The sequence below is a fragment of the Mesoplodon bidens genome, assembly GCF_964165515.1.
Source record: "Mesoplodon bidens genome assembly, chromosome: 11".
NCBI lineage: Eukaryota > Metazoa > Chordata > Mammalia > Artiodactyla > Ziphiidae > Mesoplodon > Mesoplodon bidens.
In genome coordinates, this window is record NC_138167.1 from 44800075 (window position 1) to 44827388 (window position 27314).

At 48.6% G+C, this 27314-nt stretch overlaps 1 protein-coding gene across 1 annotated transcript in view; it reads left to right on the forward strand.

Annotated features, from left to right (window-relative positions):
- Positions 1-5409: 5409 nt before the first annotated feature.
- LOC308625731 (uncharacterized protein) overlaps positions 5410-27314 on the forward strand; it is a gene marked incomplete at both ends in the record, with an annotated part of 34520 nt that continues 12615 nt past the window's right edge. The window contains 11 exon segments of the mRNA XM_081250227.1: positions 5410-5606; positions 5608-5947; positions 6481-6695; positions 9042-9102; positions 9462-9557; positions 10386-10550; positions 12435-12560; positions 21745-21965; positions 22193-22224; positions 22742-22879; positions 26506-26585. Coding sequence (XP_081106353.1) covers positions 5410-5606; positions 5608-5947; positions 6481-6695; positions 9042-9102; positions 9462-9557; positions 10386-10550; positions 12435-12560; positions 21745-21965; positions 22193-22224; positions 22742-22879; positions 26506-26585 — 1671 coding nt within the window.

A 27314-nucleotide genomic window follows, 5' to 3' on the forward strand; every position in this document is an offset into this window, starting at 1 on the left:
ACGCCTGCCATGGGCTCGTGGTGCCACAACGTCTCAGCCTCCCTCTCCAGCTTCACTGTCCTTTCCTCCAGTTGCTTCCTCTCTCCTGCTTCTTTCTTCTCTTACTCCTTGAGTTAGAACTGAAGTTGATGAGTGCCCTCATGTCCTCTCTGCCAACACCTGCTGCATCTGAGCTTCCATTGCTCACCATCGGAAGGTCCCTGTCTGGGTCCTACTCCAGAACAGGGCAATCCCCCTAGCTTTTCACTGGCCCAGTATGTCCCATCTCACAGGTGTTGTGTTCCTCCCTTGCAGTGATCATGACAGCACAAGTGACTAGTTCTATGATGTACGGGGGTCTGTATCCCTGTGATGCTTCCTCTGCTCTTTGCTCACTTGTATTGCGAAATAAAGCAGATTTATACTATAATGTGTTGTTTCATATTGCCTTGCTTTGTTACCAATGGTTCTTGTGGTTTTCGTCGGGCAAATGCCTTTTCAGGAATGAAGCATACTCCCAATCCCCATGTGCTTCACCCCCCTCCTTTAGACAACTTCAACAAACAGCAGTTTGGCATCCTTATGCTCAGATTTCCTTCACGGATAAGATTTCATCTAAATGTTTGGCAAGTGTCATGGGAAGAATATGGTTCATCATATTGTATACTTTTCTTTTAATTGCCCATACCAAGAAGTAATGGTTGAGTTTCTCTTCCTTCTTCTCTAAGATCACTCCACCCATGCCCAAGGGATCAACTCTCAACGTCCAGTAGGGGAAAGATATTTCTGGTCTAACATAGCAAAATGACATTTAACAAGAGACTAAGATGTTTGATTTTTACTTAGACTTAACTTCATGACCAACAAACTTGCCTGACAAGGTGTATCAAGAGTAATTAAAGTGTATATACTGCTGAACTGAAATTCTATTTCTAGAAATGTGTCCTGAAGAAATACTACAAATGCAGGAAGACGTATGTACATGGATGTGAATCCCATCTTCCCAGCAGGGAAAATTAAAAACAGGAGAGCTGGTCAAATCACCACCAAACTCAGATTCTGGTTTCTTAAAGTGTGAAGGCAAAACGAGAATGGACATATCTACCTTCTCACACCTTAAGACTCTTGCGGAGATGGATGAAGCTGAGTCCTTCATCTCTCTGGTGTTCTCTCACTACTGTGACTTCTCTGAATGGGTAATGAAAGCTCAGGATATGGTGCAAGGCTCTTCACTCACTAGTGCTGCCTTTTGTCCACACCATTCCCTATTTCCTCATGAGTGACCAGTATCTCCCTGCCCCCAGGCTCTTACAACACAAGCAAAAGTTTCTTGGATTCAATAATATAAAGAGGGGAATCTGGATCCTTTTGTATCAGTATCCTGCTGTATTCACCTATAACCATTCCCCCAGCAAAGTGGGCAGCCTTTCACATTGGTACCTCCTCACTTTGCCCAGAACTTCCCCAACAGCAGGTATGTGACGATTTGGTTCCATAATCTAAGCTCATTTAGTATTTATATTATTATGTACCTGTGAGGAATAATGGAAAGAAAATACTGACCAGGAAAAATATATAGAATATAGCAATGAATAATAAACAGGTTGCAAAATAATATGTACACATGGATTTATCTTATTAAAATCTTATTGTGCATGTGCTGATACCAAAATGGCAGACTGTAAACCACCAAGCTCTCCTTTTGCCAAAGAAACATTGAAAACACAACCTGTGTTCAGAAGCTGTCTGAACAAACTTTGTAGGAGCTCTGGAAAACACTCAAAAGTTTACAACCAACAAGCAAATGCCCAATCAAGAAAATCCATCTTCAAAACGATAGCAAACTTTGTGACAATTTTCCTAGCACTTGCCCTGCCCTATACCTGGTGTAGTTGTGGTCTTGAGAAAGCAGCAGCCTTATTCTAGAACTTTCCCCCCACCCCTCTCCCACCCTCCAGTCCCCTCTCAAACCCATTTGCTCCTCTTGGTCACCCTCCACCACCCAGCACATGCATCTTGAACCAGAGAGCAGATGCAGATTATTTGCAAATTACTGTGCAAGTCTCTTCAAACACATCTGGGGCATTCCTGAAGAAATAATACAAGATTCTCACCTTTGTTCCACATAAATCCAAATGCAGGCAAGAGAAGCAGCAGGTACAGTTAGTAAAAACTGCAGGGCAGACTACAAACCCACAGAGGCCTGGGGCAAAAGACTACGGGAGAAGATATGCAATAGACCCTCTGACCATCTAAGGTCTAGAGGCTAAGCTGGAGTGAGACTCTGGGAAATGAGGACATTCAGGTGCAGCTGTGTATATGAGAGAATTTAGAAAACTGTGCCTAGGTCCAGACAAGACACATGCTCAGAAAATTCTTGAGAAGTTCTTAAGCATTAACCTTGGGCTGATCTCTAGTTTCAGAGCAAGCCCCGCTAAGTGCTGAAGGAGTATCCAGTCACAGGGTGAGTTGGTTGTTCTCAGTTTGTTATTTTGGCTTTTGGTTGTTGTTTTTTTTCAGCTCCTGGTATACAAGAAAATCTTCATCAAGACAGTAGCTGAACACAAGCTATAGGAGCAGCCTGATGTTGAGGTTTTACTGCATGCCAGGCACTGTTGACTCATTTAACACAACTAGGTCAATGTGAAGGACAGGTCCTCAGGTGCAAATCCAAGAATCCCTTGTTTGCAACAGTCAGAACTGGGAGTAGGACCTGAGGCAGGACCACATTAGTCATGAACTTTCTAGAAACTAGGAAGTAGAATTGAATAACAAATCAGAAACAAGGCCTATTGGCAGCATTTCGTTAATAAGAGGGGAAAAAAGCAGAGAGACTGCGAATTTAAGTCACTCTGCAGTGATTTGTTGGGCAAGGTTTTTAAGGAATAAGAGAATTATTCGCACAGCCTGTTAACCTGAATATGGCCCCAGCTCACTCCCTAGAATACTTTCTGCAAACGACTGGTCTAGAAGGAGTTCACCTCATTCAAAGATGAGCACTAGTCAGAAAGGAACTGTTCCAGGACTCACTAAAGAGAATACACATTTAAAAATGAAATGAACAGGAAAAACAAAAGGCAGATAATGATCACTCATCAGAACAAAGTCACTATAAAATATTGTCAAAATAAAGCAAACCCTCTATAAAATTAGAGAACAAAAAGCATATAATGAGACAATAAGAGATAAACCATTACTTACAGAAGTCAGCTATGAGGCAGAGAGAAAAACAAAGCCAGCAGGGAAATGAAGGCCAAGTTAATGTCAGTACAAAGGACAGTAGACGTGCTGAATGCATAACAAAGGGTGTATGGGAGAATATCAAGAAAAGAGAATAAGGGGTCATAGACGGAGTTAACAAGGGGTTAAAGGAGGGTCAAGAGGATATATAGATAAAGAAGACAAAGTATATTCAACACAAGAATAATTGAAACACCTAAAGGAAGAGTATACACACACATACGCAAATTCATACACACAAATTGTCCCCCGCAAAGCACAGAAACATCTTCAATTAGGTGGCTGGGGATTTGCCCTGAAATTTATTTTGATAGACAAATGTGCACAATTTAGGCATTTTTAAAATATGTAAATATTGTATATGGGTATAAAGAATGAAATCTTGCCACTTGTGACAACATGGATGGATCTCTAGGGCATTACGTTAAATGACATAAGTCAGACAGAGAAAGACAAGTACTGCAAAATCTCTCTTATATGTGGAATCTAAAAAACAAATTTTCAAAAATTTAAAAACTAAGCTCACAGATACAGAGATCAGATTGATGGTTGCCAGAGGCAGGGGAAGGGGTGGGAGTGGGAGAAATGGGTGAACTGTTTTCGTGAGTTTTTTTTTAAGTTTAAATAAATTAAATTTTAAAAGCCCACAGAAAAAACCACATACTATTAGAATGGCTGACATCAAAGTAATTGAGGATACCAAGGCAACAATATGGAGCAAACAGAACACTCATACACTGCTGTTGGAAACTCAAAATGATGCAACCACTCTGCAAATATATATATTTATGGATGTATATATATGTAATACTCAATCTTATACACTTTCAACTACATCTACTTCTGGAAAATAAACTTATTATTCTTCCAAATTTAAGATTCCAGATTACAGGAATATAGAGGAGAGAGTAACATATGGAATGACATCAGAGGATGCAATCACAAAAGCCAAAGAATGGAAAACTCTACAAGACAGTTAACCTAGTTTATTTAACAAATAAATGGCCAAAAAAACGAAGAGCTAAAGGATGTAAAGGATGTATTATTTAAAGGATGTATCATCCAAATAAACATGTATGGACCTTATTTGGACCCTGAATTAAACAAACAAATTATAAAAATAAGTAAGAATAAAGGGAAATTAGAATGTTCACTAAACTTAGTGATGTTAAAGAATTACTGTTAAATTTTTAAGATATAAAAATAGTATTTTGGGGACTTCCCTGGTGGTCCGGTGGTTGAGACTCTGCACTTCCACTGCAGGGGACTCGGGTTCCATCCCTGGTCGGGGAGAACTAGGATCCCACATGCCGTGCATCGTTGCCAAAAATAATAGTAATAAAAATCAATGTTTAAAAAAATAAAATAAAGTTAAAAAAGCATTTTGGTCATTTTCTAAAGAGTGTCATTTAGACATAAATACTGAATTGAATATGAAATCATATGCCCTTTCTTCTGGAATTTCCTTTCAAATAACTTAAGGTGGATGAAAAAAGTAGGTGGAGTTATGGATGAAATAAAGTCGGCCTTGAGATAATAATTGCAAAATCTGGGTGATGGGTATCCATCCTTAATAGACAAATAGGGGTCTATTATGTTGTTCTTATACTTTTCTATCTGTTCAAATTTTTACATACAGAAAAAACAAGTCAAATTTAACATATTTGTAATCATTGGGGAAATGGTAATCTTTCTATTAGGGCATAAGCAATAGAATGCTGTTAGATTTCCAAGTTCTCAGCTGTTACAAAAGATCAGATTGGAATTATGGATGAAATAAATCTGGCCTTGACATAATAATTGCAAAATTGGGGTGATGGGCACGTACATTCTGATACACAAGCAACGCATATTGAACCTTTGTTTGAGACAGTCTAACTCCTAGCCTCAGTGAATCGAGAATAGTCTTGTTGTATTGATATAAATCAAAGATCAAAGGCAGGAGAATTTTCCTCTGGCTAAAGGAAGCCAAAAGGCATTCTTCATATTTTATATCTTTTCTAATAACCCAGGTATGATCTCACTGTTTGTAAAGCCCAATCCTTCCCAACCTGCAGGCTTACCTTCCAACACTGAGCCCAGCCCTACTCCTCCCTGTACACTGGCTGCTGGAAACCTATCTCATACTTCTCCTCTCAGCTCTACCCTCCACCTCTCACGCCCTCCTCAGCCTCTTAGACTTCAGGAACCATGACTTCCAAATCCACCGTGAGAAGCCAAAGTAGCAGCCTCCATGTCTTCAGTGCCAGCTCAGCCAGAGTCCCTGGGGTCGACCGCTCTGGCTTCAGCAGCGTGCCCGTGTCCCGCTCCAGGGGCAGTGGTGGCCTCGCTGGAGTGGGTGGAGGAGCTAGCTTTGGCAGCCACAGCCTCTATGGCGTGGGGGGCTCCAAGGATCTCCTTCGGAGGGGGCAGCTGTGCCCTCAGTGGTGGATATGGCGGCAGAGCTGGAGGTGGCCTTGGCTTTGGAGGCGGAGCCGGGAGTGGGTTTGGTTTCGGCGGTGGAGCTGGTGGTGGCTTTGGGCTCGGTGTTGGAGCTGGCTTTGGTGGTGGCTATGGGGGCTCTGGCTTCCCCGTCTGCCCCCCTGGAGGCATCCAAGAGGTCACCATCAACCAGAGTCTCCTGACTCCCCTCAACCTGCAAGTTGACCCCACCATCCAGCGGGTACGGAAAGAAGAGCTGGAGCAGATCAAGACCCTCAATGACAAGTTTGCCTCTTTCATTGACAAGGTGAGCCGGGGGCTGCATCTGGTCCTTGCGGTTGGGTTGGCAGGAAGTTTTGGAGAGGCCCCGGCCAGAGCGCAGCAGTCACCCAACGACCTCCCTGTGGGAAAGTGCATCCGCTCAGCAAGCATCTCCCGGGGGCAGAGGTATTTGCAGGTGGGTCCAGCTTGCCCCACAGGACCTGTGGGAATTTCCCCTCATCCTCCTTGGGAGCCATGCCGGTTGGTTCAGTCAACACAGAGGGAAGGGTGAAGCTGTTAAATTCCCTGGGCAAACTAACCTAACCCAGAGCAGGTGTTGTAGAGTCACTTACCCCAGGAATGGAAGCTCCCCATCAAAGCCTCCAAGGCCCACTGCACTAGTTCTGTGGAGCCCCAGAGAACATCGGGGTAGCTTGATGGGCTTGTCCATTTTGACCTGGAGCTGTCAGTTACATCATTGGCAGATGGGCATACTTTTCCTCTCTCCCATATTAATTGGGGTGTCTGGCTCTGCCTCCCCAGTTTCTCCAGACTTCATTCTCTTCTTCCCCCATCCAGATGCAGTTCCTAGAGCAGCAGGACAAGGTCCTGGAGACCAAGGGGAGCCTGCTGCAGGAGCAGGGCACCGAGACCGTGAGGCAGAGCCTGGAGCCCATCTTGAACACCTACATCAACGACCTCCAGTGGCAGTTGGACGGCGTCACCACCAAGAGGGGCAGGCTGGATGCTGAGCTGAGAGACATGCAGGATGTCGTGGAAGATCTCAAAGTCAGGTGAGAGTGGGAGACCCTTCTGATCACATGCAGTCATCCCAGAACTCCTCTTTATGAGGACCAGAGGGGCGCGAAGGAGCAGATGCCCGTGTCAGGGAAGTTTGGACTTGCAGTCATTATCTCATGAGAAGAAGACAGCAAAGTATGGGGTAACAAAGGGACCCTCATCTCATGCATAGCTATTAACAAGAAGCCTACTCTTTGTCTGTCTCCATGACTGCAAAGGGACATCTGCGTCATCTCGCAAAAGATTCCGACTCTGGAAAGCAATATATTATTTTATAGTTGGCTTATTATTTAACTCTGCTGGACATGGGCTCTGTTATTGAGACACCTGCACTTCCAAGGTGCACACTAGAGTATAAACTAGTCAATCTGATCCTCCTCAGGGGAGACAATTTTGACTTGCCATCACCCAGACTACAGTAAGTGAGGAATCCAACAGAACGGATGGTCCTCGCCAATCCTTTAGCTGGCTCACCCTTGGTTTCTGAGTTACAGCAACACCTACTTACTAAAAGCACACTACTTAAATGACTGCCCTGAGGTTCAGTGAAAATATATCAAAATCGACCTGAACAGTTACTCCACAGTTCCATCAGGCACTTGAGGCAGCAAAAAAAAATTTTTTTTTGTAAAGCAAGCATCTGCCTTTAAAAAAAAAAATTATTTATTTATTTATTTTGGGCTGTGTCAGGTCTTCATTTCTGTGTGAGGGCTTTCTCTAGTTGTGGCGAGCGGGGGCCGCTCTTCATCGCGGTGCGCGGGCCTCTCACTGTCGCGGCCTCTCTTGTTGCGGAGCACGGGCTCCAGACGCGCAGGCTCAGTAGTTGTGGCTCACGGGCCTAGTTGCTCCATGGCATGTGGGATCTTCCCAGACCAGGGCTCGAACCCGTATCCCCTGCATTGGCAGGCAGATTCTCAACCACTGTGCCACCAGGGAAGCCCAGCAAAATTTTTTAAAGATTGGAATTGTGAATCTCTAAGAGGATGGAGTTTCATAAATATGTATTTCTATTCCTATCAGTTGCAGGCTCACCTTTTAGTCTTAAAAAAGAAAAAAGGGAAAAAGAAACTCTGGCAGAAAAAATTATTCCCCTTTTACAGGGGGAGAAATAGAGTTTAAGTGGATTACCCAGAGTCACACACAGGTCAGCGGAAGAGCTGGGAAGTACTTGAGGTCTCTAAACTCTTGCTGCACCAGTACAGTCCTCCTTGGTCTGGGAAGAGTTCAATCAAACCCTTACTCATAAATGCTGGAGACGGTGTGGAGAAAAGGGAACACTCTTGCACTGTTGGTGGGAATGCAAATTGATACAGCCACTATGTGAACAGTATGGAGGTTCCTTAAAAAACTAAAAACAGAATTACCATACGACCCAGCAACCCCACTACTGGGCATATACCCTGAGAAAACCATAATTCAAAAGGAGTCATGTACCAAAATGTTCATTGCAGCTCTATTTACAATAGCCAGGACATGGAAGCAACCTAAGTGTCCATCAACAGATGAATGGATAAAGAAGATGTGGCACATATATATAATGGAATATTACTCAGCCATAAAAAGAAACGAAGTTGAGTTATTTGTAGTGAGGTGGATGAATCTAGAGACTGTCATACAGAGTGAAGTAAGTCAGAAAGAGAAAAACAAATACCATATGCTAACACAGATATATGGAATCTAAGAAAAAAAAAGTTAAGGAAGAACCTAGGGGTAAGATGGGAATAAAGACACAGACCTACTAGAGAATGGACTTGAGGATATGGGGAGGGGGAAGGGTAAGCTGTGACAAAGTGAGAGAGTGGCATGGACATATATACACTACCAAACATAAAATAGATAGTTAGTGGGAAGCAGCCTCATAGCACAGGGAGATCAGCTAAGTGGTTTGTGACCACCTACAGGGGTGGGATAGGGAGGGTGGGAGGGAGGGAGAAGAAAGAGGGAAGAGATATGGGAACATATGTATATGTATAACTGATTCACTTTGTTATAAAGCAGAAACTAACACACCATTGTAAAGCAATTATACTCCAATAAAGATGTTAAAAAATAATAAAAATGAAAAGCTTACTCACGGGGCTTCCCTGGTGGCGCAGTGGTTGAGAATCCGCCTGCTGATGCAGGGGACACGGGTTCGTGTCCCGCTCCGGGAAGATCCCACATGCCGCGGAGCGGCTGGGCCCGTGAGCCATGGCTGCTGAGCCTGCACGTCCGGAGCCTATGCTCCGCAATGGGAGAGGCCACAACAGTGAGAGGCCCGCATATCACAACAAAACAAAACAAAACAAAACAAAACAAAAAACACTTACAAGCACGCCCTCTCTCCTCTGTGCTTACAGGTATGAGGATGAAGTTAACAAGTGCACGGCTGCTGAGAATGAGTTTGCGGCTCTGAAGAAAGTGGTTGGGAATGTCTCTCAAAGGAGAAAATTCAAAACTGAATCCTGGAATGTGGGGTGATGGACCCTTGGGCCACCCAAGAAAAGTGACTTCAACCTTGAGAATATCTGGATAGCTCAAACCTGCCAAAATCCTCCCTCTGTATTTATGGCCCTAATGACTCTGTTTGGATTTCTGTTAGCCCAGGAGATTCGAGCCTGCAGTTCCCAGCAATCACCCACCCCCAACCCCAAACCCCAGATACAGAGTTTGCTAAAATCCAAACTGTAAGGGCCATGGAGGAAGAGTCTGCCCAGCTTCTTTTGGACTTACTGCCTGGGGCCAGGGTCTCAGAGGAGCATTCTGTGTTGTCTTTCCAGGACGTGGACGCCGCCTACATGAACAAGGTGGACCTGGAGGCCAAGGTCAACTCTCTGACCAAAGAGACCAATTTCCTCCAGGTGCTCTTTGAGGCAGTAAGAGCCTGCAAATGTGTTTGTCCCTCCTATGTCTGGACCTTGAAAAGAAAAGGATGTGGCAGGGTGTTATCCATATAATGCCTCTACCTGGGATGGAGGGCTTAGGAGGTCATGGGTATTGGGAAGAACTGTTTGAAATCCTGCCACATTCAACCCCACCCCACCTCTGAGGCTTCTGCCCACAACCCCATGGCCTAGCAAGGAGGGAGTGCCGATTCCTAAAATCCCATGCCGTTGGGTAACATTCCCAAGGAATTAAGACCCACCTCTCCCTTCCCCCTCCCAGAAAGTTCATAAGGCAAGCTGCCCCTCAGCCCTTTGGTCAGGGTGTTTCTTGGCCCCTGAAGATGCCTCTTTCTGGGCACTGCCACTCTGATGGCAGAGACCTGGGTCTGTGGAAGGGGAGAGAGGAGTAGAGAGTGATGAAGTCACACTGTGTAGGGGGAGGGGAGCAGGGTCCTAAAACTCACCCAATCCCAAAGAAACCTTTAATGCTGGCATATGAATCACATAAGTCGTATTCAACGTGATATAATTTGGATTCAGAGAACACCTACTCATCCTTCATACGCAGGGAAAAAACACAGAAGGGAGCCCTGAGAAAGGATGCTGAGGACACACTCCCATCACACTGATCTATGACCCAGAAACTCCTCAGGGGTTGACATGGGACCTCCCCCTCCATCAAATGGCTGGCATAAGAAGAGCTGGGAAATCCCTGCCGGGGTTGCCAAAGGATTCCTGACTTAGATGGGAGGTCAACTGCATGATTTCGAGACCCCTTCTTTTTTTGCTGAGGTGATGCTGAGTTAACTGGCTCTGCAGAAACTGTCCCAGGTGCAGACCCGGGTCAGCGACACATCGATGGTCCCGTCCACGGACAACCACTGCAGCCTGGACCTGGACAGCATCATCGCTGAGGTCAAAGCCCAGTACGAGGACATCGCCAACCGCAGCCGGGCTGATGCTGTGTCCTGGTACCAGACCAAGGTGAGCGTGGGCACCTCCGTGATAGGCTCCAGGGCTAGTGTTCTCTGAAGCCCCAAATCATTGTTTAACTACTAGCCACAAGCCTCAGGAATCATGTGAGCATCCCCGTTTCTTTCAACTTGGCAGGAGCCAAGTTGAAAACTATGAAAACTAAGCTTGAAATGCATACGGAAACCCTAATACACACAAACACTGATATGTGGTCAAGAAATGCTGGGTGCTCAAAAGGACAGCCACAGTCCCCACACCACTTACAACTGGTTGGGGGTTGGATGAGACTCAAACAACTGAGAAACAGTCATAAAGCTATTTCTAAAGGGCTTGTTTATTTAGGGAGCTCCTACTATATGACAAGCAGGGTTACAAAGTTGTAAATGAATGAACTACAAAAGGAATCCAAGGTCTGGGAGGCCATGAAGTGAATGAACAGTCACAGAAAGGAAAAAGCACTAAAAACACACTTCCAAGAAGGGTGGGTTTTCAGTCTGTTTTGGAAGCAATGAGAGAAAAAGATTGCCAAGGAGCAGGGAGGGGTTCAAGGCTGAGCAAGTGGTCCCGTGGGGCTGGAAGGCAGAAATGAACACTGCTGAACAAGAGAGTTTGTACTGGGAAGAGGGAGGTTGGAATAACCACAGAGAGCTACTGTCCAAAGATGCAGACGGCCAGAAGGTTTGGCTTTGGAGGGGTGTAGTAGCCTGGATGGTCCAACCCATGAGATCAGTTCTCTGCCAAATGCAGGTGCTTTTCTGGGGCAGCTGCTCACCTACAAGCTGGCTCCCATCCCTTGCCCTGATCTGGGCATGGACTTAGTCCCTACCACTGCAACATGGCAGAAAGGAAGCAGGGTGTCAGGTGCCAGGGGTGCAAGGGCAAGGCAGCCCCTTGGTGGTGAGTGGAGGTGGGATGCACTTAACTCCAGGTGGGATGGTTGAAATGTATAGTGAACGAGTCCCTTTGCTGGCAAAGCTGTTGTTCCCTTTAACTGTGTGTGTCCAGAAATGAAGAAGGTGAGCTATTCAGCACTTTCAAAACGACAGATCTTCGTTCAGGCAGGGGCTCTTCTGTTGGGCAAGGGCGTGGGTTTTCTCCAGGCTGCTGGAGGACAGAGGGTGCATTTATTTCTCCTAAATGAGTGTGTCCTGGATACGCACCATTAGACAGAGAGCCACCTGAGATGGAGGATTCTGTTACAAAGTCTTCAGAGCGGGGTACTCTACAGTCTGGGCACCGTCCAACACCGTTTCCCTGCATCTCCTCCCTGTTTCCCCAACACCTGTGTCAGGAGGGCCACCAAAATTCATGGTCACAGTTGGTCTGGACGTATGCCCCGTGACCAAGAACCGCCCCCTCCAAGGACAATGCCAAGTCACCTCTTACTCCTAGAGCTCTGCATGCTCTTTCCTATCCCAGGGTCTTCACACACAGGCTGTTTCCTGGTCTGGAATATTCTCCCCCAAGCCGGTCACTTAAGTCAATCCTTCCCGGCCTTCAGCGCCCGGCTCAAGTATCTCCATTTCTTGAAGGACTTCCCTGCCCATCCCCCCAACCACTTCCATATCTAAGTCAGATTCCTTTAGCACACCCCCATAAGCCACTGTTCACTTCCTAAGGGACCCATCTCAGTTTGGAACTATAAACTCGATAATATGCTGGTTTGATTATTGCCAAAAAACTGTAGGCAGGGGTCTGATTATGCTCTTCATGATATTCCCAGAGCCCAGGACACGCCTGGCCAGTAGATGTGCTCAAGAAACAAGCGAGGAAATGTGCGAATGATCAGTGAATGGATGGGCCCGCTCAGGGCACCGAGGGCCAGGCTGGGTGCACAGGCAGTGCCCTCGCCAGTGTTTGATGGGGTGACTGACTCTACTCTGGTGGCATCAGTACGAGGAGCTGCAGGTCATGGCAGGCCGGCCCGGTGATGATCTCTGCAACACCAAACAAGAGATCTCTGAGATGGACCGGATGATCCAGAGGCTGAGAGCCGAGATCGACAACGTCAAGATGCAGGTACATTCTGGCAGGGCCCAGAGCTCCCCACACACTCATTTCTTCCGGGTCATTCTGCCACTCTTACAGGACTCCTACTCAAGAAGCACCAGATCTCCAGAGGTTAGCAGTAAGGCTTACGGCTTCCTCCTTTCCTTACAGTGTGCCAGCCTGCAAACAGCCATCGCCAACGCAGAACAGCACGGAGAACTGGCCCTCAGGAAAGCACGGGCCAAGCTGGTGGACCTGGGGGAGGCCCTGCAGAAGGCCAAGCAGGACATGGCGCAGCTGCTGCGTGAGTACAGGAGCTCATGAACATCAAGCTGGCCCTGGACATGGAGATCGCCACTTACAAGAAGCTGCTGGAGGGCGAGGAGTGCAAGTGAGGGCAGATGCACCAATTCCATCCCAGCTGCCTGGGCATTCCTAGGGGCTCAGGTGCTGCAGGCCCTTCCTTGCCTGGAAAAGGCAGCAAAACGCAGGTAGAATTGGACTATGACAAAGAATACAGGTGCAATTTCTTTCCAGGGAAATCATGAGCAGATTCCCACATTTGAGGTGTAACTACTTTTAGCACCCCATAGAAACTTAGGAGCTGATTGGATCTCCGTAATCAAGTTCTATCAAAGGAGAAAGTTGGTTACACAGTGGGTCTGGATATGTGGTATGATCTGAGAAAAAATTGTCCTAGGACTTGGGCTGACAGTTCTACCACTAACTAGCTATGTAAGCTTAGGAAAATCAGTATCCTCTCCCCTGCCCAACCCCAGCCTTCAATTTCTTTAGTGATGGAATAAAGAGGCCAGGTCACACGATCCCCAAAGCCCCATGGGAGCTTTGTGCTCGCCAATTACCAGCTGTGTGACCAAGGGCCAATTACTTGATCTCTCCAGTCCTCACCTGTAAAATGGGGATAACCACAGTTTCTATCTTATATGTTAGTAAAGGGGTTAAAGTGATGGACTATACATGAAGCTCTTAGATCAATGCATGGGACACAGCAAATGGTCAATAAATGTTAGCTATCTTTCAGTTTAATGGCCAAAGATATGGGCTTTGGAGTCAAATGAATCTGACCTCAAATCCTGCTTTGTGATCATGGGCAAGTTAATTAACCTCTCTGATCTTCAATTTCGCCATCTGTAAAACTGAGATAATAATACCTACTTAATGGGGTTGTTGAGAGAATTAAGTGGCATAATTTAGGTAGTAGGTAGGTAGCCCTTTTTAATGTTCTGTCTGTTTATATGCCACGTCTGTCCTCAAGATGCTAAAGCAAAACTACTCTACTTGCTACCACAATGATAGACTTATTATTGTTATTGTTACACTTATGACTCAGACTCCTCTCCACACCTGTAATAACCTCAGTGCCTGACAACAGTCCATTATTGAAAGAGAGCACTTCTTGTTCTATGACAGCCCTACCTTTCCAGCTGACAGTAGCAAGTGATTAGCTTTCATTTTCTTAAGGTGTCTACCTCATTTACACCAAAAAATGTGTTTCTGAGATTACAGGTTTGACTCCTATGAACCCCAAACTCTGCATTATTTCATTCATTAGATTATTATTTTTAATACTACTAGTATTTAAATAATTTCAACCTCCATTACTTCTGCAATAAAAAATAATTCAGGTTTTTCTAAATACATTTAAAACAATTGCAAAAATGTCGCTTCAAATGGCTGCAAGCTGCTGGACACCACAGTAACCTTCCTTCTCCCCCCCCCTCCCTAATCAGGCTGAGTGGAGAGGGTGTTTCTCCAGTTAATATCTGTGAGTATGACATCCTCTTGTATCATTTGGAGTGTATGTGGCTGGGGTCTGGGGAGCTGGTGGGCATGCTGGAGGGTGGCAGGGATACATGGGGCATTGGAGGGGATCCCACCTATGGGGGGTTCATTTTGAGACGGTTTGAGGTTCTGAGTTCATTAAAAAGAGCTGTATTAGGAGAGTCTTTAAAGTCACCATTCTTACCTCTTTGCAAGTGAGAGAGGGCCCACAGAGGGGGCAATGGGAGGGTTGATGTAATCCTTCTGCATGGGTTTGGAAGACCCACCGGCTGCACCTCGCACCTCCCAAAATTCTACACCTTTCTTTTTTTTTTAAACATCTTTATTAGAGTATAAATGCTTTACAATGTTGTGTTAGTTTCTGCTGTACAAAAAAGTGAATCAGCTATATGTATACATATATCCCCATATCCCATCCCTCTTGCGTCTCCCTCCCAGCCTCCCTAACCCACCCTGCTAAGTGGTCACAAACCACTGAGCTGATCTCCCTGTGCGATGCAGCTGCTTCCCACTAACTATCTATTTTACATTTGGTAGTGTATATATGTCATTGCTACTCTCTCATTTCGTCCCAGCTTACCCTTCCCCCTCCCCTTGTCCTCAAGTCTATTCTCTATGTCTGCATCTTTATTCCTGTCCTGCCCCTAGGTTTGTCAGAAACTTTTTGTTTTTAGATTCCATATATATGTGTTAGCATATGGTATTTGTTTTCTCATTCTGACTTACTTCACTCTGTATGACAGACTCTAGGTCTATCCACCTCACTATAAATAACTCAATTTTGTTTCTTTTTATGGCTGAGTAATGTTCCATTACATACATGTGCCACATCTTCTTTATCCATTCATCTGTTGATGGACACTTAGTTTCCTTCCATGTTCTGGCCATTGTAAATAGAGCTGCAGTGAACATTGGGGTACATGACTCTTATTTTTTGTTTGTTTGTTTGTTTGTTTTGCTGTACGCGGACCTCTCACTGTTGTGGCCTCTCCTGCTGCGGAGCACAGGCTCCGGACGCACAGGTTCAGCGGCCATGGCTCACGGGCCCAGCCGCTCTGCGGCATGTGGGATCTTCCCAGACCGGGGCACGAACCCGTGTCCCCTGCATCGGCAGGCGAACTCTCAACCACTGCGCCACCAGGGAAGCCCAGGACTTTTGATTTTTAAAGTGGGGCAATAGTAGAAAGATGAGACCAGATGGTATTTTAACAATAATAGGAAATACACAGTACCGTGTGCCAGGCACAGGCGTGGTGCTTTGCAGACATTAACTAGTGTGATATTTGTAACACAGTAGTTCTGTGAGGCAGGACCAGTGTTCTCCTCATTCTACAGATGATGAAACTGAGGCCCAGAGAGGCCCAGTCACTTAGCCAAATTCACATGACTAGCACAGGACAGAGCTGGGGTTGAAACCCAGGCGGCAGGCTCAGTGTTCTGGGCCTGCGCAGCGGCAGAGTTATGCTGGAAAATAGAAGGACGGGGGTCAGGAAGCATGGGGAAGCTTTTAATGCATCGATGTCACTCATCAAACTGAGTCATTTGGCCAGACTAAACCCCTGACCCTGATTCCGTTGCCTTCGGGGGCAGTGAGTGGGTGGGGAGCTCCCTTGGAGCCTAGAGGAAATAGGCGGGCTGTCTCTGAGGATCTGGTAAAGCGAGTAGTTGCTACCTCTGCAAGTGAGCTGCAGGTAGAGGCCAGGCTCAGAACTCTCCTGGTGAGGAGGGGCACAGGGTCAGCTGGGATTTCAGTGACTACAGCCAACTCTCAGAACAACTCAGAAAAGACAGCTGTGCCAGCAACAGGCAGCGAACTCTTCACCGCCCTCCCAGAGGAAACAACTAGATGAGGTAAGCTTCCTCAGCAGCAAGATAGAATAAAGGTAGCTTTAAGAAGAACTTCCCAGAGAATGATTCAACACAGAACAGGCTACTGGGCAGTGGCATGGAAGGTAAACTTGCAAAGTGGCTAATGAGAGGCTATGATAAAAGTCATCTGTGTTGAGTGGATGGAGGAGCCAGAGGTGTCCAGAGATGGGGCTGGACCTGGTGCCTCCCTAGGGCATTAAGTCGGTGAGACACGGATTTGCCCCCAGAGGCTCCTACCCTCACACCTGATACCAACGCCCTTCCAAACCCCACAAGCCCAACTAAAACATTTTCCCCTGCCCATTCCGCCAGATATGAAGAGGAGCTCTCCCTGCAGCCCTCTGCTGAGAATGAGTTTGTTGCCTTGAAGAAGGTGAGGGAGGATGGTCCAGGGAGGGAGAAGGCCCCCTGAGCTGGCCCACTGGGCCTGGGGACACTCAGCCCCTGGACCGTGTCCAAATGTGCCTGCAGCCCGCCCACCCCGCAGACCCTGGTGCCAGCCCCACTGACCCTGGGAGAGAGGAAGGCCAGCCTCCCCGCGCTCCTTGCAGAAGGGCAGGGACTGACCTGGCCTCCACCTCCCAACTTGTGTTAAGGGTTGTATTTACACCTGCCCAAGAAGCTGGAGATGTTGCAAATGCCAAATCAAAGCCAAAACAGACTCTGACTCAAACTCCCAGAGATAAAAATCATCTTGTTGATCCCTCACATAGATAGCAACGTATTTTCTGGCCTGAGGTCCACGGGGAGCTCTGAGGAATGCATTCAAGGTTCCTTTAACCCCATTCCCTTCAGATGCTTCCCCATCAGAATGCCAGGCCCAGGCATGGGGTCCTGGGGCTGGGGACCCCTCACTCCATCCTTGGCTTTGTCACCCCTTCCCTTCCACATGGGCCTAAGTGAGGAAAGATGGGTCCCACACCCGCCACCTGCCACCACCTTGCCTGGTGGCCCAGCTGGCGAAGGGGTGGCCCCAGGTTACGACTGTCACTTCTCTGGCCACAGGATAGGGACACAGCCTTCCTGATAAAGGCCGACCTGGAGACCAGCGTGGAAGTTCTGGTCCAGGAGATCGACTTCCTGAAAAGCTTATATGAAGAGGTACCTGCAGCCATGCTGCCCACAGGTGGTCAGCTAGGGGCCGATCTCCCGGGGTCCCCACCCCCAGGAGATCAGCCTGCTGCAGTCTCAGATCTCAGAGACCTCTTCCATCATTGTGAAGATGGACAAGAGCCAGGAGCTGGAGGCAGATGGCATCGTTGCCCAGATCGATGCCCAGTACGACGAAATCGCCAGCCGCAGCAAAGCCCAAGCAGAGGCCTGGTACCAGAGCCGGGTGAGGCCCAGGCGGGGCCCGGGGGACCCCAGACCCACTATCCCCCAGGAAGTGGGTGAGGAGAGACTGAGGGCCATGCCACACCCAGGCCCCGTTGTTTCTGCCAGGCCTCAGGCCAGGTCCCTGCAGAGCGTGTGGGAGACCCCACAGACAGCCCAGGCCTGTCATCACAGCTCCCCAGCTTTACTCACCCACAGACTTGCTGGAACTGCTCCCCTAAGTAGCATTCAAGAAATGCTAATTGGCAATGATGGCAAAGAGGACTCTGGGCTTCCGGGTGTGAGAAGAGGCTAATGGCATGGGGTGGTTACTAATAGTGGAGCAGAAACCGTGATTCAGGTGGCCCCAGACTTAGGTAACTAGGGCCTTGCTGGGAGGGCAGTTGGTGTCCTTGAGGGCAATTTGATTTAATAAATATTATCATTTCAGTCTTGCCCACCCTATCTGTGAAAGGCACCATTATTATTCACTCACTCATTCATTCATTCATTCATTTATTGAGCATCCATCGTTTGCCAAGCACCGTTCTAGGTGCTGGAGGTCCAGCAGGGAACAGCACAAACAATCCCTGCCTTCATGTCACTTTCATTCCAGAGGCAGGGGCAGGGGCGGGACAGGCAAGACAAATAAGTACAGTGGATCTATGTTAGATGGACACGTGCTATGGAGAAAATAAATCAGGGTGAAGCGTAGGGAGTGTGGTGTGAATATGGTTTTCAACAGGGTGGCCAGGGAAGGAGGGCCTTACTGGGGTGTGTGGAACCATCAGGATACTAAGAGTCACACCATCCCCATCCTCAAGGAAATTACAGTCCACGGGAGAGAAACGTGTAACCAGCCAAACTGAAATACGAGGTAGCATGAAGTGACCGCTAAGGTCAAGCTGCAGGCTAAGGGAATAGGAGGATGATGGAAGTAACAAATTGTGTCTGGAAAGGCAGAGGCACTGGGATGTGGTCTGGATCTTGAAGGCCAAGTATGATTTCCATAAGCATGGGGGAAGGGACGTCTGGCTGAGGGCCAGCAGGAGCCAGGCCAGAGAAGCCTGAAAGGAAGCATCATGAAGGAAATGCAGCTGGAGACACAGGGCCAGATCACAGCAGATCTGCAGAGCTGCGCTGAGGCCTTTGGACTTTTTTCTGAAGACAATGGCTACCAATCTCCAGGGAGTGTCCCAAGCAATGCTCTACCCTTTTTCTGGAGATCCATGGTGATCAAGGTATCAAACCCTGGCCTGGCGTCAGCTCCCTGTGACTCAGTCTGTGGCTCACCCACGGCCAGGTTTTGCTACGGCCGGCCCCTCCTCCAGTTGTTCTCCTGGACCATTCATCAGTCAGGTGGGCTCAGGGAAAATAACCTCAGTTTCCCATCCTCCTAAGTTAGAACCAGAAAGGTAACTCTATTATTTAAAAATTGTATTTAGCTGTGAGGATCAGAAATCAATAATAACAATGACAGTTGAAACAAATTTGATTTTTATTTTTTTCTCAAATAATTTGAAAGTAAAGAAATAGACTGCCCACAGATGACTCTGGGGTTCTATATTACCATCAGGAACACAGGCTCCTTCTAGCTTTCTATTCTGTCATTCTTAGCACAGTGCTTTAATCCTCATGGTTGCCCCATGCCCCAAGATGGCTGCGATACCACCAATCTCCCATGTTCATTCCAAGCAGGCAGAAGAGGAGAGGGCAAAAGGAACATGACAACTGAATCATCCCTAACTTTAAACAGCTTTCCTAGAAGCCCTACCCAGCAACGGCCGTGCACCTCGTTGATGAGAAAGCTGAGAAATATTCTCTTATCTGGGCTTCTGTTTGAAGAAGAGGAGAATGGGTATTGATTGGGCAACTACAGGCATTTTCACAATAACCAAAGAGACTGACTTGTGCTTATCTTGTTTTGCATTTTCTATGCAAAACGCTCCCATCCATTATATGTAGAAAATATAAAGTTGGCTAATTTTTTTAATCTATTAATGTAATCTATAACACACTATTCAGAAATTAGATTCAATGTGCAAAAGTTTTTTAAAAAAGTGTTAAGCCAAGATAGGAAATAATAGCGCATTTTGTTTTCAATTCTTTTGAAGGAGAATATACAAACATATGCACCGTGGCGGGGGCAGACGTGCTGCGTCCTCAGTCCTTGGTCTCTTAGGTACCCCAGAATCCCCTTCCAAGGTCCAGAGCAGGGATGGAGCAAAAAGGAGGGAAATCCCAGGACAGAGAGAAAAGGACAAGACACAGAATCACTAAACAGAGAGGAGGGCAGTTTGGAGCTTAGAGGAGAATTTAATAAGCCTAAAGATTCAGGGCTGGAATATGAGAAAGGAATAAGGAGTAGCACAGAAAAGGACCAGAAATGGACAGGGGATGGGGAACAGAACAAGTATAAGAATCCAAAAGCACCTGACCCAAGAAGTCAGGAGAGGAGACATGAGGGACAGTGGGAAAGGGGCCTGGGAGGGACCACAGTGTGGGTGCCCAGGTTCTGACCTCCCTATCTGGTAGTATGAGGAGCTGCGGCTGACAGCCGGGACCCACTGTGACAACCTCCACAACTGCAAGAACGAGATTCTGGAAATAAACAAGCTGATCCAGTGGTTGCAGCAAGACATTGAGAACGTCAAAGCCCAGATGAGGCCATCACAGGGTAACCCGCCATATGGTCTCGGTCGCGATGGGTGGGTCCATCCTCCCTGGGGGCCCAGTTGAGGAGGGAGTAAACTTGCGCTGTTTCCCACAAGAGGGAGCGAGCCCTTTCTACAGAAGAGCTGACCCACAGCAGGATGAGCAGGCTCAGGAAACAGTGAGGCCCCCAACAGAGGCTAGGCAACCTACTTTCAACATGGAATAGCAAGGATGCTTCACTAGATGGGAGTATAGAAAAGATGTTCTCCAAGGCCCCTTCCAACCAAAGACTCCAATTCTGTGATCCTGAAATTCAAGGTGACCCCTCAGAGTTCATAAACTCAGACTCACTCTCTTCTCCTAGGCTAGTGAAGATCAGGCAGACACTTAAAATCTATTAGTCACAAAGAAATTACTTGGCTTATCTAGAGGAAACTCACAGATCTCCTTGAGGTGTTATAGACCGGAGAACTGGTCCCCATCCCGCAGAGGAACCAGATGTCACAATCCTAGGATGAAACCCACAGCAGATTTGAATCTGACACATAATCATGACTGTAGGAAAATCTCACTCTTCCTCCTGTGTCCCCCCTTTACCCTCCCACTGTCACATTCACAACACTTTCTGATACCAGATATGGGGGAAGGGTGTTTCCATACTAAACAGTTCTGCAACACCAGCTGGGTATTCTACAACTTAACGCACTTCTGACACTACCTACCTGGAGATAGCATCAGATCCCACACGTTAGGGACTGCCCCCCAAGTCCCACAAGGCTGCCCCCCAAGTCCCACAAGGCTGCCCCCAGTTCAGATGCTAATCACAAGTCTAGGTTGTGCTTCTGACCAATCGGCTATACATCGGAGGTCTCCATGACCCCCCTCCTCGGGTTCGATTAATTTGCTGGAGTCACTCACAGAGCTCAGGAAAATAGATTCCTTTATATCTACTGGTTTATTATAAAAGCATATGATAAGGCATATGGATGAACACCCAGGTGGAAGAGATGGATAAGGCAAGGTATGTGGGAGGGGTGTGGAGCTTCCATGCCCTCTCCAGGCATGCCATTCTCTCCACACCTCCGCCTGGTCACCAACCTGGAAGCTCTCTGAATCCTCTACTGTTGGGTTTTTATGGAGGCTTCCTCTCATAGGCATGATCAATTATTACCTCCGTTCCCAGCCTCTCTCCCCTCTCGGGAGATTTGCACAGTGGGCTGAAAATTCCCAGCTTCAAATCATGGCTTGGTCTTTCTGGTGACCAGCCCCCATCCAGGAGCCTACCTAGAGTCACCTTAATTAAACAAAAGACATTGCCAATACCCAGGAAATTCTAAGGGGTTTAGGGACTCTGTGTCAGAAACCAGGGTCAAAGACCAAATGTTAGAACAAAGGATGTTCTTATCACTTAGGAAATTACAAGGTTTGGGGGAGTTCTGTCCAGAAACTGGGGGCAGAGACCAATATATATTGTTTCTAATAGTCTCACAACGACCGTGTTCTCTGTTCTTCTAAGAGTCAGCCCAGGGCTCCAGGGCGTCCCGTAATGCCTTTCTGTGCCCTCTCCTCCCAGCGCTGCAAACTGGAGGGTGCCATAGCCGAGACACAGCAGCAGTGGGAGGCGGCCCTCAACGACGCCAAGTGCAAGCTGGCTGGGCTGGAGGAGACCCTGCAGAAGGCCAAGCAGGACATGGCCTGCCTGCTCAAGGAGTTCCAGGAGGTGATGAACTCCAAGCTGGGCCTGGACATCGAGATCGCCACCTACAGGCGCCTGCTGGAGGGCGAGGAACACAGGTAAGTCAAGGATGGGCACCAGATATGTCTATTCTCCTGCCCTCTGAAGTTGCTGCTGCTGCCATTGCCCATCCCGCAGTCGTGGAAAATCTAAAACAGCATGCAGACCACAGGCCCTCCTCACTGACAGGGTCCATAGAGCAGGCAGAGGCGGTGGGGTGCCACGTGCTTCTTGGCCTCATTCTCTGATGCAGTTCCCTTGTGTCTCCTTTGCTTCCCACCCCCAGGCTGTGTGAAGGTGTTGGGCCCGTGAATATCTGTGAGTAGATGAGCCCTCCCCAGTGGTTCTGGGGTCTTGGGAGCTGATCGACCCATAATAGACCACACTGGCCCCTACCCAAACCTCACCATGCTTCCCCCACCCCAAAGGAAGAGTTGTTTGCCTGGAGCTCCTGGCAGATGGAGAGGCTCTCCCTCAGAGCTACCCAAGTCTATGGGAGTCAGAATCAGGAGCAGACATGCAGCGTGGTCCCAGTGCTTCAGGGCTCAGAAGCTGCAAGGAACCATATAGACAAGGGGATGCTTTTCTGGAGAAAGAGAATTTGAAGCAGGCTCAGACAGATAGAAACAGAGAGGGTGAAGCAGAAGATAGGGCTCTGGGGCAAGAGGAGAGACACGTGGGGAACTGCTAAGCACTTTATGTGGCCGAAGTGAGAGACATGGAAGTTGGTAGCTGGGATGGGAATGTCCTTAGAAGTGAGCTGCAGCAGGTGGGGGCCTGGCCTGGCCAAGATGTTTCAGGGCAGGGCCCTGAGCATCCCTTCCTGTTCCTGCAGCTGTGAGCAGCTCCAAAGGCACCATCCTCTATGAGCCAAGTGTGGTCAGCACACCCATGTACTGTCCAGGGGACACCAGTGTCCTCAAGAACAGCGGGAGCTGCAGCATCATGGGTACCAGTGAAATCTACATCCCCTGTGAGTCCCATGGGCTACTGGGCTGTGGAAGCAGGCGGAGCTTCAGCATGAAGCTAGGGGCTGGGGGTGGCTCCTCCTGCCACAAGTGTTAGTACAGCCCCAGAGGCTAGAAGCCCAGGGGACAGGGCACCAGCCCCCAGCCTAGATGTTGTCCCCCTGCCACCAGGGTTGAAGACAAGGCTGTTCCAAAATCCCACCTTCCTATACTGATCGAAGTTTTCCCTTGGGTTTTCTCCGTGAGCTGCCCTTCAGGTATCTTCAAGAGTCACCTTTCACTTAGCTGTGTGCAGACCCTGCGCTAGGTCCTGGGGTGAGGGTGGGATGCAAAGAATGAAAATGCATCCGTCATATATCTGGACCACTGACAGTCAGGCTCTAGTGCGGCCAAGAGAATGGCAATGGCCCCCAAACACTTCTCTTCCCCATGAGAAGGCCAAATGGGCACATCACAGTTCTGCTTTGTGGATCATCCCATGGAACTTTCCCCACAAAGCCAGCCCCCGCCGACCCCCGGACATTCCCCTCCTCTCTTACCTCAGTCTGTTATGTGCCTGAAAAGTGAACTCCGTTTAACACCCACCTAATACATGCACTATTACAAATATCAAAAAGAGACACCCCCAAATCCCATTCTAAATTCCCAAGCCAAGTGCCAGGATTTCAGCTTCACTCGGGACCTGTCCATGGACCTCTCAGTTAGCACACAGAATCAAGAGTTGGTCTTTGGGCAGTAGATTTACCTGCTCAGGTGTGTTGAACTGGCGCTATAAAAATACATTTTTTCCTGACCTCACAGTGGCAGCTGACGGCTAAAAAATGCCTAGCACAAAGGCAAGGGGACCTGGAGTATTTACTGAACAAAGGGACAATCAAGAGCTGACATTTTTTGTTCAATGGAATCAGCCCCACCTCTACCCTCTGCACGTAACCAAACCTGTCGTGCTCCCTCTCTCTTGAGTTCCTCTTGCTTTGGGTCTGAAATGAATGTGCTTTCCTGGCTGCAGTGATATGGGGCTGCCTCAGCACACTTGGAGGCCCTGACTCAGGGACTGCGAGGGGAGAGGAGGTGCTGAGCTGACCCCACCTCCCCAGAGCACACCCCCTACCCCCGAATTGTGCTGCATCTGCAGAAGCCCTGCCCACCCAGGGATCCACGTCTCTGCCATGAGCCTCTGGGCTTGTCTATTGCCAGTAAACTGACTGTTCCCAGGCTACAGGAATCAGGATTATTGGCCCTGCTCTGTAGAGGGCAATGAGGCTGAAGGGGAACTGATGGGCAGCTTTGGGGAACTGGGGCCAGTGCGGGGTGTGGGGTTGGGAGTGGAAAGAGAGGTTATCATACAAAAGGGAAACTACATATGAATGACTGGCAAGTGGCCTGTGGAGTGAGTGTGGAGTCATACAAATTCCACTTAAAACCTGCACATCACACCCCAATACTTTGCAAGTCATCTGCCACATTAAAAACCACAGCCCTATTCCCCACAGGCCTCCTCTCCACATGGTCCCCTGCATATGTCCTAGAGAAAGTCTGTCATGTCTGTACTCGGCAGCCTCAAAGCCTGGGCTCTGCCTCCCCAGCCAGGTCCCCAGGCAGGGCAGGTGCAGGCCTGGGGAAAGCAGGGAAGATCGGCAACAGACTGGCCAGGGTGGGGCACCCCCTAGCCTCCTCTCCCTCTCGGGAGCCCCAAGACCTGGAAATGAGACTTGGTGGCAGCGGTTCCACCCTCTGCCTGGCCCTGATACCCTCCCTGTTGCCTCACTGATCCCCTGTAACAATCCCCCCACTACAGATGCCCCCTTGTGGCTCCTCTCTCCTGAGCGCTGGGGTGCATCTCCTCTTCCCCCACAGCCCCGCATAGGGCATCTCTTCTGTGCCAAGCCCTGAATTAGAAGGTGGTGATACAGAGGTGACTACAACATGCTCGGAACCCTAGAGTGACTCTCAGCCTCACAGAGGAGTTATAAGCAGTGACAGCCAGAGAGAATGGAAACGTCAAGAAAAAGCAACTTGTGATTATGCCAGGCAAGGAGATCAGAGAGAAGCTCACAGAGATTACAAGGACAGGGTCTGAACGGACAAGGGTTACTGACTTATGGGCAGCATATTAAAAAGAACCCACCCACTTGCTTTTTCATTCACTCAATATAATATTTATCAAGCACCTGTTATGGGTCAGACCACCCAGGGGCTGGTGTCTCTGTGTTGAACAAGGCAGCCCCAGTCAGGGTTGACCTACCAGTAGGGACAGTAGACACAGTTCCTAGAGCCCATGGTAGGGACCATAAACGGGTGCAGCCACTTTGGAAAACAATCTGGCAGTTCCTCAAAATGTTAAACATAGAGTTACCATGTGACCCAGCAATTCCACTCCTAGGTAGATACCCAAGAGAAATGAAAACATGTCCACACAAAAACTCGTACGTGAATGTTCATAGCATCACTATTCACAAGAGCCAAGAGGTGGAAACAACCAAAATGTCCATCAATGGATGAATGGATAATCAAAAATTTGGTCTCTCCATGCAATGAAATATTATTTGGCCATAAAAAGGAGTGAAGTACTAATACGTGCTCCAACATGGATGAACCTTGAAAACATGAGGGAGATAAAAGAAGCCAGGGCTTCCCTGGTGGCGTAGTGGTTGGGAGTCCGCCTGCCGATGCAGGGGACGCGGGTTCGTGCCCTGCTCCGGGGGGATCCCACGTGCCGCGGAGCGGCTGGGCCCATGATCCGTGGCTGCTGGGCCTGCGCATCCGGAGCCTGTGCTCCGCAACGGGAGAGGCCACAGCAGTGAGAGGCCCGCGTACCGCAAAAAAAAAAAAAAAAAAAAAAAGAAGCCAGACACAGAGACCACATATTCTATGATTCCATTCATATGAAATTCCAGATTAGGGAAATCTATAGAGACAGAAAGCAGATCCGTGGTTGCCTAGTGAGCTGGAGGGAAGAGAAGATGGGGTTGGGGGACAGTCAAAGGTTTCTTTTGAGACGAGAACATTCTAAGAGGGACTGGGGTGACGGTTGCACTTATCTGGGAATATATTAAAACCACTGAATTGTACATTTTCAATGAGCGAATTATATGATATGTGAATTATATCTTAATAAAGCTATTTTTTAAAAATGGGGCCCTGGCTCCAATCCATGCCCCTGGGGCTTACAGCCTACCTGAGGGTACAGACCTGGAACAGGAAATTACAGATGTCAGGCTTGTTGTGAAGGACGACATAACTGAGGGTCCCACCCTGGCCACAGGCCTCAGGAAGATCCCCAGAGGAGGGGCAGGCAAGCTGGATCCCAAGGAATGAGGGGAAGCAAGGAAGCCCAGCGGGGGCTCCAGGCTGAGGGATCAGCAACCGTGAACCAGAGTGTGCAGCGTCAGAGGGGTGAGGGCCGGTGACTTCAGGGATGCACATCCACAGCCAGGGAAGGAGGGGATGGGACAACGGGGGCCTCATGGCCTCCATTCCCACTTGAAGCCCTGTCACTCTGGACCTGGCCCTAGAGCCAGCTAAGTTCCTTGCTGATTAAGCACTCAAAGCTCTGAAAACTACAGGAATACTCTGGCCTGCAGTCAGCAAAAACAGAAATGACAACAGGCCACCCACCTCTGTCCCAAAGATGACTACCCAAGGCCCAGGAGGCACCCCAGTGGGGTAAAGGAGGAGAAGGAGAGAAGATTCCCCCACCCTCACAATGAGGTGGGCTTGAGCCTGGCGACCATCCCTTTGGGAATTCCCATCCCAGAGTGGCCCAGGCCCCAGGAACCATCCCCTAGGTTCCTGGAACCATCCACTAGGCAGACTCATCCCAGTAGTGAGGGCACCCCAGCTCAGTCCTGGACGTGAGCTACAGTCCCCAGCATGCCCTTCTAGAGCCTCCCCCAGGGCATCCCCCTCAGTGCTGTGCAGCCGTGCCCCCATTCTCCCCCTCTCTCCAGGGAGGAGGTGACTCTAGGCAGGCAGGACAAAAGTGCCTCCCGGTGGTTCCCTGGGCGGTTCACCTCCATCACCTGGGCAAACATCTGAGCTTCTCCCAGGACCCGCCCTGCACCTACAGGGAGGATCAGGCCCCGCCCTGCCCTTGGAAGGAAGGGAGAGCCGACTGCTGGAAGCCAGAGCCTCCCTGCATTCCAGTCGGCCTCGGGAATCCAAATACCAGCCTTTCCCAGAGCGCCCCCATGAGGACAGGTGGGGAACAGCCCAAAGAGGCCTGGGGCGGGTGGGAGGACCCTGAATGAAGCCCTTTGTTTTTGTGTCTGTCTCCCCCGAATGTCTCCCATTTCTTGTCCCTCTTCTCCCTCCCTAGGAGAGCCTTCCTTGCTCCACTATGCCCTCCCTCAGATGCCCTCTGCCCTTCCCCTGGGTCCCCCAGGATCCCTTCCTTATCCCAGTCCCATCAGTGGCCCCAGGTGGACCCACTACCGCCTC